This window comes from Emydura macquarii, unplaced genomic scaffold, assembly GCF_026122565.2.
Source record: "Emydura macquarii macquarii isolate MOO-44397 ecotype Brisbane River unplaced genomic scaffold, CSIRO-AGI_Emac_v2 contig_3470, whole genome shotgun sequence".
NCBI classification, from domain to species: domain Eukaryota; kingdom Metazoa; phylum Chordata; order Testudines; family Chelidae; genus Emydura; species Emydura macquarii.
Window position 1 is genome coordinate 770,723 of NW_027133607.1, and position 17,205 is coordinate 787,927.

Sequence of the window (17,205 nt, forward strand, 5' to 3'; positions counted from 1 at the left end):
AGGCAGAGTCAACTTTTGGAACGCCTTGCCAGAGAATGTTGTGAAGGCAAAGATTATAATGGGGTTCAGAAAAGAAGTAGATAAGCTCATGGAGGATAGGTTCATCAATGGTTGTTAGTCAAGATAGGCAGGGATTGGGAATGGCTGAGGGGATGGATCAGTTGACGATTACCTGTTCTATTTGTTCCCTCTGAAGCACCTGACATTGGCCACTGTCAGAAGACAGGATACTGGGCTAGATGGACCATTGGTCTGACCCAGTATGGCAATTCTTATGTTCTTATGACCTTTGAGGAACAAGAAGCAAGACTAGACAAAGAAATTGCTCATCTTCTCCTGATGAAGTCTCCTGCACCAACCTTGGCAGATGACTTCACACAATTTCAAGACCTTATCAAGAGAATAATGGATTCTTTACACATACCACTGGAAGAGGTTAAGGAGTCGCGACACAAGCTACTCAACATCCTGCATGCTTCCTCAGCTGCCTGCATTGTACTTCCCATTAATGAGGCCTTGCTTGACCCAACCAAGATTATATGGCAGACAGTGACACAATACCTCCTACATATAAGAGAACATACAAAAAGTTGTTCCCTGTAAAGAATTGAACTTTTTATTTGCACACCCATCCCCAAACTCACTTGTCATTGACGCTGAAAATGACTATGGCAGACAGCTCCACACTAAATCGACACCCTATTACAAGGACTTGAAATGTCTTGATTTCTTTGGATGAAAATCATATTAATCTTTGACCCTGCAATTTAGCATTACCAAGCACTTATGGCAAAATACAATCATGTCAGTTATTCCAAAATAAATCGTTGACCATCTTGTAGCTGATCAGAGGACCAGTTTCAGGAGATCATTGCTGAAGGTCAACATCTTGCAAGGATATCTTTGCAGGCCTCTCTAGGTGCTGCTGACACAGCTGCCTGCTTTATTTCTACATCAGTGGTCGTGCGGAGGGCTTCGTGGATTCACCCTTCTGGCTTTCCAAGGGAAGTCCAGTCTATTGTGGAGGACCTTCCATTTGAGGGATCAGTTATTTGCAGAAAAAAATGGATGAATTCCTCACTAAAAGATTCTAGAGCTGCTTTGCACTCAATGGAAATTTATACACCTGCACAAAAAAGAAGATATAGTAAATCTCAGACAGCACAGAGATCCCAGCCTACTCAAAGACAACATCTACAAAAGAGGATACCAGCTGCCCCACAATCATCAACATCAGAACCATCACAAACACCAATTTTGACTCAATGGTCCAGGCCCCAGGTTACCACCGTTGTCTTTATTTACAGTAACAACCCAAACATATCACCTGCTTCAGAGACCACCTTATTCTTCTTCGTCAAAACTAGGCACATATAACCACAGACAAGTGGATATTGGCACTCATCACCACGGTATTTGATCCATTTTATGTCCCTCCCACCTACCCAGCCCTCTCCCCGACCCTCTTCAGGGATCCTTCTCATGAGCACCTTGTACATCAGGGAAACACTCTCTCCTGAATCTATGTGCTATAGAACCATTTCCCACTCAACACAGAGAAGGGATTCTAATCCAAGTATTTCCTGAAACCAAAAAAGAACTGCGTTTGGAGACCCACTCTGGATCTAAGATCACTCAACAGATTTGTGAAGATATAGTGCTTCAAAATAGTTATTCTCGCAGCAGTAATTCCATCTCTGGACCAAAGGCACTGGTTCTCTGCTCTTGACCTACAAAATGCTTACCCTAACCCATCCCACAGAAGGTTTTTACGATTCAGTCTGGGACAGGATCACTTTCAATACAAGGTGCTCCAATTCAGACTATCATCTGCACCCAGAGTATTCTCAGAAGTCCTTTCTATGGTAGCGGCACACTTTGGCAAACAAAGAATTATGGTATTCCCATATCTAGATGATTACCTGCTCAACAAATGCTCCTTTGACACTGAGGGCCACACACAACCCATGGACCTATTCCTCCAGTGGGGACTAAATATCCAATTAAAAGTCCAAAAGTCCACATGAACTCCAGTACAACATCTGGAATTTATAGGAGCCTATCTAGATGCAGTAGTGGCTAAAGCTTTCCTTCCCACACACGTCAACTTAATTTCAACACTCTAGGCCAGCCCTCAGACTTCGGCCAGCAACTGTCTCTGGGACAGTTGGCAGTGAGCACCTTTTGTAATAAATCATGCAATGCTCCACATGCGCACTGCCTTCGAGAGTGGCTCAGAATGGCATATGTACCGAGCAAACACCGCTTAAACTTCTTTTGATGCCCTCATCAGTCCCTTGACTGATGGAAAGACCTTCACAATGTCTGTACCGGGGTTCCCTTCACTCAACCACCTCTATCTTTAATAATTACAACAGACGCATCCTGATTAGGATGAGGAGCCCACCTTGACGCTGTTCAAGCCAAGTGGTTCCCACTCGAGTTCACACTACATATCAACATACTAGAACTCAGAGCAGTCAGGAATGCCTATGTACATTTCCTACCACTGATCGGGGCAAGCATTTAAAGATTAACAGACAAAATCTCATGTATGTTTTACATAAACTGACAAGGAGGAGCAAGATCACCTTCCCTTTGTGCCGAAGCAGCGAAACTCTGGAATTGATGCATTTGCCACCACATCAACATCTCAGCAGCTTACCTCCCAGGCATATACAACGCTACAGCAGACACTCTCAGCAGGTATTTCTCTCAGGATCACAAATGGAATACAGACGCCTCCATTCTCCACAGCATATTTCTATGTTGGGAAATCCCAGAGATAGACTTAATCACAACAGCCAGAAACAAGAATTGCTCCCAGTTCTGCTCCAGGGTCAGCCTGGGTCATCACTGTCTTGGAGACACCTTTCTTGCATGCTTTTCCACCAATTCCTTTAATATTTGAGATCTTGCTCAAGCTAAGAAAAGAGATAGTCAGAGTTATACTTATAGCTCCCACATGACCAAGTCAGACATGGTTTCCATACCTTACTCAACTGGTGATTTGCTAGCCAATCGCTCTTGAGCCTGTTCCTCATCTCCTCCTTCAGAATGCTGGCTAGGTCCCAGTCTGCAGATTTTCTAGCCCCAGGTGTGGCTCCTAAATGGTTCGTTCGAAGGCTTGGAAATGAACCTCTCTGAGGATTGAAAGGTGGTGGTGTTGCATAGCAGGAAGCAAACTGTTTGTCAGGCCTATATTCAGAAGTGGAAGAGATTCCAACTCTGGTGAGACCCAAGACACATTACTCCAACATCCTCTCTACTACTGCTTGTGCTGGATTATATGGTTAACATCTTCCCACAAATCAGATTCCCTGCACCTACATGGGACCTCAACTTTGTCCTCAGGTGTCTAACCAGACCTCTCTTCAATTCCATAGCCACCTTACGCCTCTCTATGAAAACTGCATTTCTATTACTTCTGCTTGAAGAGTAGGAAATTGCTTAATACACTATTCCTCCTCTCCCCCCAACAGTCTTTTCCAAAGACAAGGTTACCTTATATCTTACCACATCCAAGGTTCCTACCGAAAATATCATTGGACTTCCATATAAACCAGCTTATCCACTTCACAGTTTTTTTTCCAAAACTGCACTGGGACAAAATGAAGGTGACGCACGATGTCAGGAGTTCATTAGCCTTCTATTTGGATAGGACTAAGCCCTTCAGGAAATCTCTCAAACTATTTCTTTCCATTGTAGACAGATCTAAGGGATCCTCGGTTTCTAAAGAAAGACTCTATAGATGGATATTGGATAGCATTACCTATTGCTATCGCACTCATAATCTTCAACCTCTTTCTAGAGTACAAACTCATTCCATGAGGTCTCTCTCCACTTCCATAGTTTCCCTCAAAAATGTTCCAGTCGCAGAAATATGCAGAGCAGTGACTTGGACAACTGCTCATATGTTTACCAAACGTTATGCAGTCACTCAACGCCAACTCCATGTTTGGCTCCATTGTCTAATCCTCAATTCTAGACTTGACTCTGAAGTTCCACCCATCCTGTAGGGGGTACTACTGCAGAGTCACCTAAAGTGGAGCACCTATAGGGACACTACTTAAAGAAGTAAGGGTTACTCACCTTCTGCAGTTACTGTAGTTCTTCAAGTTATGTCCCTGTGGGTGCTCGACTACCCACCCTCTTCCTGTCTGCTTCGGAGTTCATACCAATGAGCTCTGCAGTAGAGAAGGAACTGAGGGCAGTTCACCCGCGCAGCACTATATAGCCCTGATGCAGGGTGCAAGATGGGAAGAGCACATATGTGGGCTGAACAGAGACTGCTACCCAAAATCTTGGATCTGAGGTGCAGGGGGCATGAATGCACTCATAGGACATGCATCTCAAAGAATTATAGTTACTGCACAAGGTGAATAACCCTTTCTTTGGAATATTAGAAAAGATCTTTTATACCTTGATAGTGTGTGTGTGTGTGTGTGTGCTCTCCTCTGATGTCTGGAAGAAATAATATATTGCAACCACCACCTAATGTTTTAAAATGATTTTAATTACAGAGGCAGAGTGTAATTTTATAATACAGTAAAATATTCTAAATTGATGTAGCATTAAAAGTTAATTGCTTAACTAATGGGGGAAAAAGTATTGCAAACCCCTTTATCAGCTTGTCGCTTATGTTTTATGCTTTTCTACTTTAAGATTCAGTTTGACGTGCAACACAAGTATTAAACGTCACAAGGCAACTAAGAAGCATTTTGCTCACAGTGTACGTGCTGAAATTGCAATATTATCTGTTGAGTAAATAGTAATAATCATATCTACAGCATGTTGTAAGGTTGTTTGAGAACTACCACCCTTTTTGTGCCTGTGAGTAGTTTTATTTTGTCTTCCATTTGGTTGATATAATAAAATGTCTCCAAGAACATAGGTTGTAGTGAGCTGCTTTTATGTTTAGCAGATGCATAGTAACTATAGGTATTTTTTCCAAAATTTTAGAGGCTTTTATGATTTGGAAAGATGTTCTTATTTCTAGGAGCCAAAATATATGCCTTGTGGGTAATTTTAAAGGTAGAAAGAAATTCCTGAAGGTTTATGTTGGATTTTGGGTTTCAGAAAAATAAATCTATGGAGTCTAAAAGGAATAATGCTCTAATAAATATTATTCAGTTAATTAGATTGTCTGACTTATAACTGCACTTGACAAAATGAGCAGCTGAAGTTTGAGGTTCAGGGAGAGAAACAGGTTATTTTAATATATTTGCATTTTAGTTTCACTGAGCCATATACTTCGTAAAATAATCCTTGCAATAAATCATGTTTAGTAGGGAATTCAACATATCAAATGTTACACTAGTTATCTAGAGATGAAAGAACATTTGAACTTCTCTCATTAACAGGGCAAGACTACAGTGAGAGAATGTCAACTATTCTTCACTTTGACTAGACCACTTTGGCTTCAATAACACCCTTTGTGTGTAGTAGCATTGAGAGTACTGGAAAGCTGAGTTTTCATGATAGCTAAATTTGATGCTTTCGGTTACTATGCATAGGCAAGCTATGATTTGAATGCATCCTTATGTGGTGCAATTAGTTCTTACTTGGTTTCTTAATACATAACCATCCAAAGTTAGGTGATCCATTTAGGCCCTGAGCCAACCTGAAACTTGTTCAGACTACGTGGAAGCAACTCCATATTAACCTTGATGTGATTAGATAATTTTGTTTTAAATATTGTATATTAAAATTCAGTTAAAGCTCAATATTTTAATTGTACAATACACCCGTTTAGAACTGCTTGTGTTCTTGTGTTTTGATGTATATGTGTATAGCAGGTTTCAACCTCTGATCCCCATTCTCATTTTACCTGAAATAGTCCTATACTGTGTTGTTCTGTTTGCGATCTATTATCTTGTAATCCCAAAATCCAGCTGCCAACAGTAGATTATGCCACTGAAAGAAAGTAAATATGGAATACCAGTGTAATTTTTGCTGATTCTCACCATGTTGTAAAAAGTATGCAAGAAGTCTTTTATATTGATTGACTGTGCTAATTTAAATAACTAATATTTCAACTCCTTATTATTTGTTGGTATTATTGTAGCACCTGTGGACCTTAATCATAGACCAGGACTCCATTGTGCCACCATACAAACACAGGAGTTAAGTTTAATAGCTGAAAAGTTTATTAAGTAAAATCATAATATGAATAAATAGGAGCTTTTTAGGTTTCATTGAGATAAAACTTAATGACTCTTAAACCCTCTCCATGTGCTCTTTATAGAAACATAGATGAAAATAAATGAGCTTGATGATGGTAATGCAGAACACACTAACTAATTTTAAGTTGCACCTGAGTTTTTAAGATGGCTGCAAAAAATTGTCATAGTCAGAGTTTAAGGCCAGAAGGGACCACTAGTCTAGTCTGACCTCCTGTATATCATAGGCCACCAACATCACCCAGCACCTGCACACTAAACCCAACAATGGAAATGAGTCCAAAATAAATGAGACCCATAGAAGACTAGATTTTTGTGTTGCAGGCAGAGACTAGAAGGGACTGAGGTGCACCAGAACTCAAGGGCTCTCCAGTGACCGGGAAACAATTAAATAAGATATACTCAGATGGTCCTGGCAAGTGACCTGTGCCCACATGCTGCAGAGGAAGGCAAAAAACCCTGAGGTCACTGCCAATGTGACCTGTGGGCAAATTCCTTTCAACTTCACATGTGGTGATCAGTTAGACCATGTCTGAGCAAGAACCAGCCAGCCAAGCACCTGAGAGAGCAAGAATGCTCAGTGCCACCTCAGAGCCCTGGCCCAGCCCACCCCACCCTGTGTCCCATCTCCAGTTTTGGCCATCCCTGATGCTTCAGATTTTAAAAGCTTCCCAGAATACATTGCAGGGAAAATAATCTTCCTGACTTTTCCCAGTTCCCAGCTGAAACCCTGAAGCATGAGCTTTAGGAACATAAGACAGAAACTGGAAATTAGTCTCAGGGCTCTGAACCCTGCCTCCCACCATCACAAGCAACATACTTATACTTTACTTCTTTGCACTCACTACCCTGCCCCTCAGTTATACTATGAAAACCTTTGGTCTGATGAAAATTGAATAGCTCAATTAGAAACATTTTTCAACTAAGTTTTATTTGTTTCTAGGAGCAAATGATGAGAAAGAAACAAGCAATGCATCTCGATGCACGGTATGTCACAATGGTGGAGAATGCGTATTACTACTGTAATCCCCCTCCTGCTGAAAAAACTGTGAAGAAGAAACGCCCACCGCTGCAGGAGTATATTCGTAAGCTTCTTTACAAGGATCTCTCCAAGGTCACCACTGAGAAGGTGAATCCATCTGAAATCTTGATATGGTAGATTGCAGTACTTGTGAGATGATACAACTCTTCTTTTTTTGTTAAATTACTTATTACAAGAACAATAGTTATCGGTACTCATTTAGAACCTGAAAGTGAAAGGATGAACCATTTGTTTACTAGTGCTAGAAAAGAAGGCTTCTGCTTGACCCATGTAAATTGGTTGAGATTGAAAAGATGGGAAGAGGTTTTGAATTATCCAGGTCTGGCATATGTTTGGAAGGATCCCAGAAAGTTAGAACACAGTAAGTGTATGTAGGAGGGCACTGCTGAGATTAATGTTTTAATACTCCCAGGAGAGGAGAAACTGCCTTTGCTATATATATTACATAGGATTATATTAGAGACAGGTGCACAGTCTGAGCTATTAAAATCAGAGGAATGTGCATGTCAATAGGCAGGATATTTTAATGCAAGTCAATAGGGATGTCCAGGCAGAGCTACAGCCATGATTTTAATCCTCCAAGAAGAGAAGAGGAGTAGATCTGAAAATATGCAAGCCCCAGAAAAGAACACTTTGTGGTTTTTCACCACGTCACACTGGGTGCTGAGGCTCTCAAATTCTAGAGGTACACCAGTCTTAATTGAAAACATGCCCAGGAAGATTCTACACTGTATCTCTGGGGTATAATCTTTGATGTCTGTTAGACGTCCAGTGCTGTGTGAATACGGTACCAAAGCATCTGGGAAAAATGTGTCCATCCTGCACAGTGTTTGCATTAGGTCAGACCAGATGTGTTCCGTACCTTTTTATAAGTCGTCTGGGTTTCTGTCTGCCTTTATATTTTTAATAGTACTAAGCAGAATAAATAACACGTGTATATAAATTACTGATCAGATCTTTGGCTGTTGTAAATTGGTGGAGCTTTGTTAGTATCAGTGAAACTCCACCAGTTTATGCCAGTTGAGAATCTGGCCCAAAAGTTCAGGGTGTATTAGACACCTTGTTTTTATTCTGCATTCTTCACTTTCCACATTAAAACAATTTCTATGCGTAGCTCAGATTTTAAGATCCATGTTTGGTTTTCGTTCAACTTTACTCAAGTTATGACTGTTTACTGTGTTCAAGTGAAATATAGAATTTTGTTTTAATTTTAATATTTTCCAATGACATTCCAATATTGTAGTTCTGCTCTTCTTAGTCCCATTATAAGTTCCAGCTAATATCCATGGATTTTAGGAAAGGGATAAGATGGCAGCTTTAGTGGACAAGGTGCCAGCTTCACTGATGAAGTGGTGCTTCCTGCACTATGAGCCTTTTTAGAAGAAAATGGTCTTGGGGTTTGTAGTGAGTTAGTTATTCTTAGGGTTGCCAGGTGTCTGGTTTTCTTCCAGAAAGTCTGGTCAAAAAGAGGACCTGACCATGTCTGATCAATACTACTGTCCAGTCATCAGAAGTCTAGTAAACCTGAGTAACACCGTCTGTAATCTACTTTCATTCCACCGCTGGGAGGGTGGAAAGAGCATCTGCTTCTGGAGCTGGAGGAGCACTCAGGAATGCTCGGCTCCAGCTGAGAAAGGTGCTGGTGCCCAGGGGATGGATACTGACGCATGCAGTATTTGAGGACCTGGACCAATGGCCGGGCTCACTGCCTTTGTCGCTGCCTTAACCTCCTTTGTGCCCTGCCCCCGAGGTGCTGCCCTCCATCCTACCCATCACCCCTCCACCCCCGGAGCATGGCTTTCCCTCCCTTGTTCTGCTCCAGTCATCCGTCCAACCCTGGAGCATGGCTCTCCTTCCCCCCCGTCCTGCTCCAGTTATCCCTCTACCCCCAGCATGTGGCTCTCCTTCCCCTAGTCACCCCTCCACTCCTGGAGTGCAGCTCTCCACCCTCATCCTGCACCTGTCATCCTTCCATCCCTAGAGCCCTGCTCAGCTGGCAGTGAGAGGGAGGTGGAGACCATAGTGAGCAATGGGTGGGGAGAGGAGTGGGGGGGGGGGGGCTTGAGGGAAGAAGTGTGGGAGGTTCCAGTGCTCAGTGTCCGGTTTTTACAAATTAGAAAGTTAGCCACCCTACTTATTCTAGATCTTTCTACTCCCAGTAAGATGATTCTTCCTGAAAGATTTGAGAGAGCCTCCATAAAGACAAGCTCGAGAGAACCAGCTGTCTTCTCATGGAGTAGGGTTTAGATTATGTTCCCATGGTTTGGCGTATATCTCCATTAGATTTATTTCATTGGGTAACACATGAAACTATTTATGAATAGGTGGGGATGTTTCTTTAGAAAGCGGCCACAAATATTATTTTGTGATGGCATTTGTAATGACTACAAGATATAATGGGTTCCATTTACATATAAATCCACCCAAGTTTGCCTATTGAATTGTTAATTGTGTTTTTTAAAAATCTTGTTTAGGTCCTGAGACAGATGCGCAAGTTGCCCTGGCAGGACCCTGAAGTGAAAGATTATGTTATATGTTGTATGATCAACATCTGGAATGTGAAATACAATAGTATTCACTGTGTAGCCAACCTGTTAGCAGGGTTGGTGCTTTATCAAGAGGATGTTGGAATTCATGTTGTGGATGGAGTGCTAGAGGATATTCGCCTTGGCATGGAGGTAAACAAAAAAAAAAAATGTTTTCAAGCCTAAATTCATTATACGAAAAGTTAAAATAAAACCTTTCTTAAATACAATTTAAAAACAGAAATAGAGATTATGGAAACTGTTTTCCATTGCTTGCTTGATACCTTTGTATTTTCCTGCCAGCTGCTTTCTTTAAGGTCAATCATAAAGTCACAATAAAAATGAAAGAGGCATATTGGGGTAGTTACTTCATCCTCTTCCCATAGTAACATTGTTCCCTGTGTAGTATTTATAATGCTTTTCTAGTCTAGTATTTAAATGTCTGAAGCTATGGAGTTTCATATCATTTTCTTTGGAGACCAGTCCATAAATTGATAGAGCGCATAGTTATCGAAAGCTTTCTAGATAACAAAAAAGAAAAAAGTAAACTCCAGAAAGGTTCTTTTAAATAATACAGGACTCGGTTTCATTCAAATCTTTGATAGCTATTGATTTGCCACGTTGTATGGCTATCTGCAATAGTGTATACTAAAATTTATGTAATATAAAGTAGATGTAATATATTGAGCCTAAAATAACTCTGTTCTATTGTAACAAATTATATCAAGGAGTCACAGTATTATTAAAGTAAAAACATTTTTTTAGTTTATATTTCTGTAATGGAGACTGTAAGACTCCTTATAGGAATTCCTATTGTGTCCACATGTATAAGAGAAAATGCATGTCTTACACTAAACTAGTAAATGTCGGATTTTGTTTAAGGTTAACCAGCCAAAGTTTAATCAGCGACGGATCAGCAGTGCCAAGTTCTTGGGGGAACTTTACAATTACCGAATGGTGGAGTCAGCTGTAATATTTCGAACTCTATATTCCTTTACATCATTTGGTGTGAACTCTGATGGTACTCCTAGTCCACTGGACCCTCCAGAACATCTTTTCCGAATTAGGCTGGTCTGCACCATCCTTGATACGTGTGGCCAATATTTTGACAGAGGCTCCAGCAAACGGAAGCTTGATTGCTTTCTTGTGTACTTTCAGGTATTAATAAACTTAACTTTGTATTTAAAATGATCTTTTTATGGTCATAGAATCATGGAAGATTAGGGTTGGAAGTGGGGCGGTCATCTAGTCCAACCCCCTGGAAGATATGTGTATCTTCACATGGTCCTAGAGATTTATCTATATAGTGTCTAGAAATTTTACATTAAGGTTTTTATTTTATCATTTAGGCTCCAATTCAGCAAAGCATTTAAACTTGTTTCAATTTAAGCACATAAGCAGTCCTGTAGACTTCACTGGCACTATTCACATGCTTAAGTTAAGCACATTCTTAAATGCTTTGCTGAATTGAAGCCTGAGTGGGAACTCTACAAGCTCTAGAACAGGGGTGTCAAACTCATTTGCTATGGCAGGCCAGATTTGAATTAAATGTACTTCAAGTGGGCCGTACATACCATAAATCAGAATACTAGGCACAACCATTTTTATGTAGTATTATATTTTATTTGCTAGATAACAGCGATATAAAAACTGCAGTAAATTCACTTCTATAACTACAACTATTTTACGATTAAAAGAATCAATCAATGATTAAGAATTATACCCTCTGGCAGCAGTACGCGATGCCGCAACATCTCACGGCATTGTACCCTCTGGCGGCAGCGTGCAACACTGCCAGAGAATACAACGCTGCGAGATGTCGTGGCAGTCTGTGCTGCTGCCAGGGGCCCGACCAAAAAGGTTGGTGGGCTGTATCTGGCCCACGGGCTGGATGTTTGACACCTCTGCTCTAGAATGTTTGCTTCTGATGTTTATAGTTTTAATGAGAAATATTTTTGAAATGGCATTAAATGTCAAATGTAACTGGATGATGCCAGGGTAATTCCATGGAATATCCTGAAATCTTCATGGACTTTAGAGTGCTTGTGTTTATTTCTTTTAGTTTAATTAAGAAGGACGAAAAAAGAAAAATAGCAAAATAAAAGATAACTGCAGTGTAGGAGTATTGGCATATATATATTGACTGAGTTCTTTTATAACGAAAGAAGTGATTATTTAAAATATTATAGGGTTCCGTGTGTGCGTCTCAGTAAATACATGCTAAATTTGATTAGTTTTAAAATTTTAAAAGATGGTTTTTTAATTGCTGTTAATCCTGAAAATCTGAAAGTCAGGCTGAGTTCTTTCTGGCTTGAACATCGCCACCATTAATAAAGATTCTGCTGATCATACTCTGCCTTCATATGCACCTTCACAACCCCATTGTTCCCTCATTCTGCTTTTAAATACAGTTGTATAAATAAGTGTAGAATTTAATTATCATCTTACAGATTAATGGTTTGCTATAAAGATGTTCATAATGTGATACTTCTGATAGAAGCATCACCTTCTAATTACCTGAAGTTTTAACACTCATATTGGTGTCTTCTCTTTTGAAAATAAATATGATTTGAATAGCTGCATTTGCACAAGAATTAAAGGGGCTATTTTCAAAGACACAAAGGGTGCCCATCACCTGCCCCTAAAATGTTATTTACATTCTCTATCTTTTTTTTGGTAATATTTTCAGTTGGCATAGATGATTTATTGCGTTATGTAATTTAAAATCTGGATTGTCACTTTACGATACCTTATGGATTTTTTTATTTTAGGGATTTTCTTTGCCTTGTTTCAAACTATTCTAGCAGAATACATGATTTTAGTATATTTTTAGTGGCTTGTACGTTTTCTTTAATCTTTTGGTAAAGTCTTTTTCTCCGTAAAATAGCTTCAAGTCAACATGAAGTACAATGTGTGTGTATGCATATAACATGTTAGGATGTTTTGTATTTCAGAGATATGTTTGGTGGAAGAAAAATTTGGAAGTTTGGACAAAAGACCATCCATTTCCTATTGACATTGACTATATGATCAGTGATACACTAGAACTGCTGAGACCAAAGATAAAACTCTGCAATTCTCTGGAAGAATCTGTCAGGCAGGTACAAGATTTGGAACGAGAATTCATAATAAAACTAGGTAAGACAAAAATACATCAGCAAAGCCATTTGTTCATATCTTTTACACTGTCCTTATACTCATTACTATGATCATTCAGGTGTTTTGTAACCTTTTTGTGCATTTCCTGACCTATTCTGAATCTTTGTAACATTAATTTTATATATGTAAAGAAACACTAAACACAAAGGCAACTGGTTTTTCTTTAGGACCCTCGTAGTCAAACACTGGACATGTAGAACAACGCATTCAAATAAGCATGAAATATGTATTGTAATATCAATCATTGAAATGAACAGTTGTGTCTACTAAGGTGGTCTACTGGATGTAATGTGAAAATGGGAGTCATTTGAGTTCTGTTCCTTAGGGCTTGTCTACACTTACCTCCGAGATTCGGCGGCAGTCGACCGGAGTTACGCAAGCTACGCAAAAACTTCGTAACTCCCGTCGACTTCTCTGCTTCTCTTTTGCACGCTGTCTTCACTGCACTACGCCACTTGAGAAAGTGGTCTTAATACGTCGATTTCTGGATCGACTGAGCGGGTCTTCATTGGCCACTCAGTCGATCCAGAGAAGTCGATCCGATGGCGGCGAATTTGCCCCCGTCAGTGTAGCCGTAGCCTCAGTCTTGTCATGTGACCGTAGGCAACTCTTCATCCCTTTCATTCAGTTTTCTTTCTGCATCACCTGCCTTATAGCAGTTGAAGCTTAAATTGTTTGAAAACCATCTTAATAGTCTTCAAAGAGAGACACTGCAGAAGTGCAGAATGTTAGTATATTTGTTGTTTGTGTGTCCATATATACACTCCTGAGTGTACATGGAGGGGCAGCTGGGCTCAAGTGAGCTAAGCATAGGTCTGGGTGTCGAAATCTGTGTTTACATCCCTGACTTTGCCATTGACTTGCTATGCTGCCTTTGGCAATTCACGTTATCTCTGACCTTTATTTACACCATTCCATAAAATGGAGATAAAATTATTTACTAACCCGCTTATTGGAAGAGCTTTGAAATATGTAGTTCTTTTCATCCATTGAAAAGTGGCATTAACCTGTCTCCAATGAATACTAAATATATAAGGAAAATGGTGCCCTGGTCGTAGTTTTCCACACTCCAGGAAGGATAAGCTTGACCACCTAGTATCTTTCTCTTTAAGGTTAGGCCTACAGAGTGCCATGAGTGTTCCAACATTTGGTATGTAGAGAGATTTAACAGTGTCTTTAACAATGATACATTATAGAAATAAAGTTAAAGAATACTATGATTTGAACTTTTGAAATATTTAGCAGATAGCAAGCAGATCTGGAGACAAACTAAGTCCCTTTTTAAGAGACTTTAATGAGTTGAGGAGAATTTAGGAGGTGATTGACAGAATAGTTTCCTGAAAGAAATTCCTTTCCTTTAGGATGCATAAAAGTTCTGCCTGATAAAAATCACCAGGAAACAGTTACTGGTTAATACAAGGGAACTTGTTTAGTATTCTGTTTGCTGATCACAGGTCTATTACTAGAAAGCTGACTGTCAAGCACTGTGTCTTTTATATTTTCCTTGGAATGCTTATAAATGGGCTCACAGTTTCAGTGGAGGAAATTACTTGATGAGAATGTGACTCCCTTTACTTGTGCTAAATATAAACACTACTTCTGTTCTTTTTAAGATTCTATTAAACTGTATTCATAAGACTGCTTTCTTTAAAGAGCATGTGGCAACTAGTGATGCATTTATGAGTTACTAAAAGGTAAAACCTGTTCTTGTTCCAACTACAGTGGTGTACATTTGTGAAACACTCCAAAGCAATCTGTGTTGAAATTAGTTACCAGCAGGACTAAACACCAGGCCATGGGGACTCCCTGTGTCAATTGACCAAATACTCCTTAATGTTTATAGTTAGAAACACTAGGGCAGAGATGCATTTAAAAAAAAAATCTTCATGCAATGCCATTGGCTGTTAGAGTACTCTGTCGTTGAATTTATTGAATTTGTTGTGATTTATTTTTAATTTCGAATTGGAAGCCTTTACTAGAGGCTTTTTTTGTGAATTTTTTTACTTACAAGTGTTAGTTTATAGGCTTTAAAAACTTGATCCACCCTATTTCTAGCTAGATCAGTTCAGTTCTCAAAGTAATCCTTTAACTCAAGTGTCAGTATATAGAGAAATGATACACTGATTTTTATTTTTAGGAGGAACTTGCATTTTGTTCACTATACTATTCACTTAACTAAAATTCTTCAAATCTAATTTAGTAATAATATCACACTTTGACTTCCTTATATACATTGTGATGATCAGAAAAAGAGAAGCGAATTTGGAAACCATTTGTAGGTGAAATTTTTTCTCTTCCTCATGGCATGATCTAAAGTACTGCTTTCATAACCTCTAACTCATCCCAAAAGGCCATTTATAACTAATTAGATGCAATGAGCAACTGTGGTGAATTTACTATATCTTTTGCTCCTAGTTAAACACACATACTGTAGGATAGTGGTTCCCAGCCTTTTTGAGTGAAAGCCCCACTAGGTAAAACATGTGCCCTCCTCCTTCCTTCCCCCTACACTGGCCATAAACACATATAACCCTTATAAACACATATGATGATGATGATAACACTAAATTACATTAATTAATAAATTACTCTTACCTGAGTAAAAAGTTAAGCCTTCCCTGGCACAATCACTACCACATGTCCTGTGTGGCCCCACCTCTTCCTGTCCCTAATGGACTGAGGTTAATGGAGGTGGCCCTGGTAGGTTGGCCGGTGCTGCTCTAGGGCCCCCACCAACTAGGGCTGCTCCTCTCCAGCTGAGCGCCCTGCTGGTGCGGGTCTGCGGGGGGGCTGCTCCTCTGTTCTGGCTGGAGTGGAGCTTGGGGCTGCTGCTCCCTTGGGGGGCTGCTTCTTCGCTTTGGCCAGCGTGGAGCTTGGGGAGGGGCTAAATGACCTCAATATTACTGGAGCCTCATAGACCCCCTGTAGTCTTTGGTGCCCGCCCAAGGGGGTCCTGCACCCCAGTTGGGAAGCGTTGCTGTAGGATAGTTGCTAATCCTTTGCTGTTATGACTAAAAGTAGGGTTCGGAAGATTCTTGTCTGTCTTTCTCTGTTCAGATCTTTGAAAGTTATTACGATAGGTGCAAATGTTTTTAGTGGAAGATTTTGTTTAAATAGTTTAAGGAGGGATCTGACCAAACTCCAAATCATAATCTATTCCTACATGATTTTAGTAATTTTGTCAGTTTAGAATTTCTATGGATTTATTTGTGAGAGTTGATAAGATTCCAGATAATTAAAATGGTATGTGGCAGTTCTACTTCGAGTGGTGTCCCTGGGGGTGCTCCACTCTAGTGTCAGCATGTCCTTGATCGGAGATTTTTACAGCAGTGCTCGTCCAGGTCATGAATGCACAACTCTCGTCTTGCGGCACGGTTGGTGCATGCAACCTGACTCCACCCCCTCAGTTCTTTCTCAACCATCCGCACTCCAAGATAAAGCCCTCAGCAGTTCTTAGTTTAACTCATTCTCTTACTTACAGTCTTTAGAAATAGTTCATTCAGTAGTTAGTTTTTACTTATCTTCCCTGTTCAAACAAAAAAAAAATTTTTTTTCTTTCTCCTCTCCACCTTGATAGAGTAGAGAAGATTCCATTTTTCGAGAAGACCTGACAGCATGCCTGATTCACTAGGTTTTAAAAGGTTCAGTAGGTTTAAAGATTGCAGAGATGCCATCCCAGCATCAGATGGACACTCCCAACGTGTCCGCTGCCTGGGTGAGGGTCGTGTACCTCAAAAATGTATACAGTGCAAGAACCTCAAAGACAGAGCCAGAAGAGAGAGGGATCTCCTACTGAAACTTATTCTCATGGAAAAGTTGCTGAGACCCTCCTCTGACCCAGGACCAGATAACCTCTCTTCAGAAAAAACAGAGAAATCCTCAAGAAAGAGAACCTCAACCTCACTTAGGAGGGAGCCACCAAAAAAGAGGAGTTCGCCCCTAGGGGTAACAACAACCCCAAGACGAGGCTCCAGGTTTCTCTGGTACCGTGCGAGTCCTAGCACTGAAGGACTCACAACGTCCTAGTGCAGAGTTAAGAGGTAAAAACAAAGCGACCTCTTCCAATACAGCACCGACAAAAGAAACGTAATAGAGACCACAGGTCAAACAGCCAACCGAAACAACTTGGGTACCGACAGATTATGACATCAACTGTGGCACCACTTACGATGACAGCACTCATGATTAACACGGCGCCGACAATTGTTTCAGCAACTGACTATGGTGCCGAGGTCAGTGCCGGCACTGACAACAGCACTTAAGCTAAGTCTGGTACTGACCCGAATCATGGCATCGA

At 40.3% G+C, this 17,205-nt stretch overlaps 1 protein-coding gene across 5 annotated transcripts in view; it reads left to right on the forward strand.

Moving 5' to 3' along the window:
• UPF2 (UPF2 regulator of nonsense mediated mRNA decay) overlaps nt 1-17,205 on the forward strand; it is a 127,035-nt gene that overhangs the window by 63,212 nt on the left and 46,618 nt on the right. For all 5 annotated transcript variants that reach the window (XM_067534858.1, XM_067534861.1, XM_067534862.1 and 2 more), the window contains 4 exons: nt 7,126-7,311; nt 9,699-9,902; nt 10,632-10,907; nt 12,704-12,887. In XM_067534858.1, coding sequence (XP_067390959.1) covers nt 7,126-7,311; nt 9,699-9,902; nt 10,632-10,907; nt 12,704-12,887 — 850 coding nt within the window. The remainder of the gene's footprint in view (nt 1-7,125; nt 7,312-9,698; nt 9,903-10,631; nt 10,908-12,703; nt 12,888-17,205) is intronic.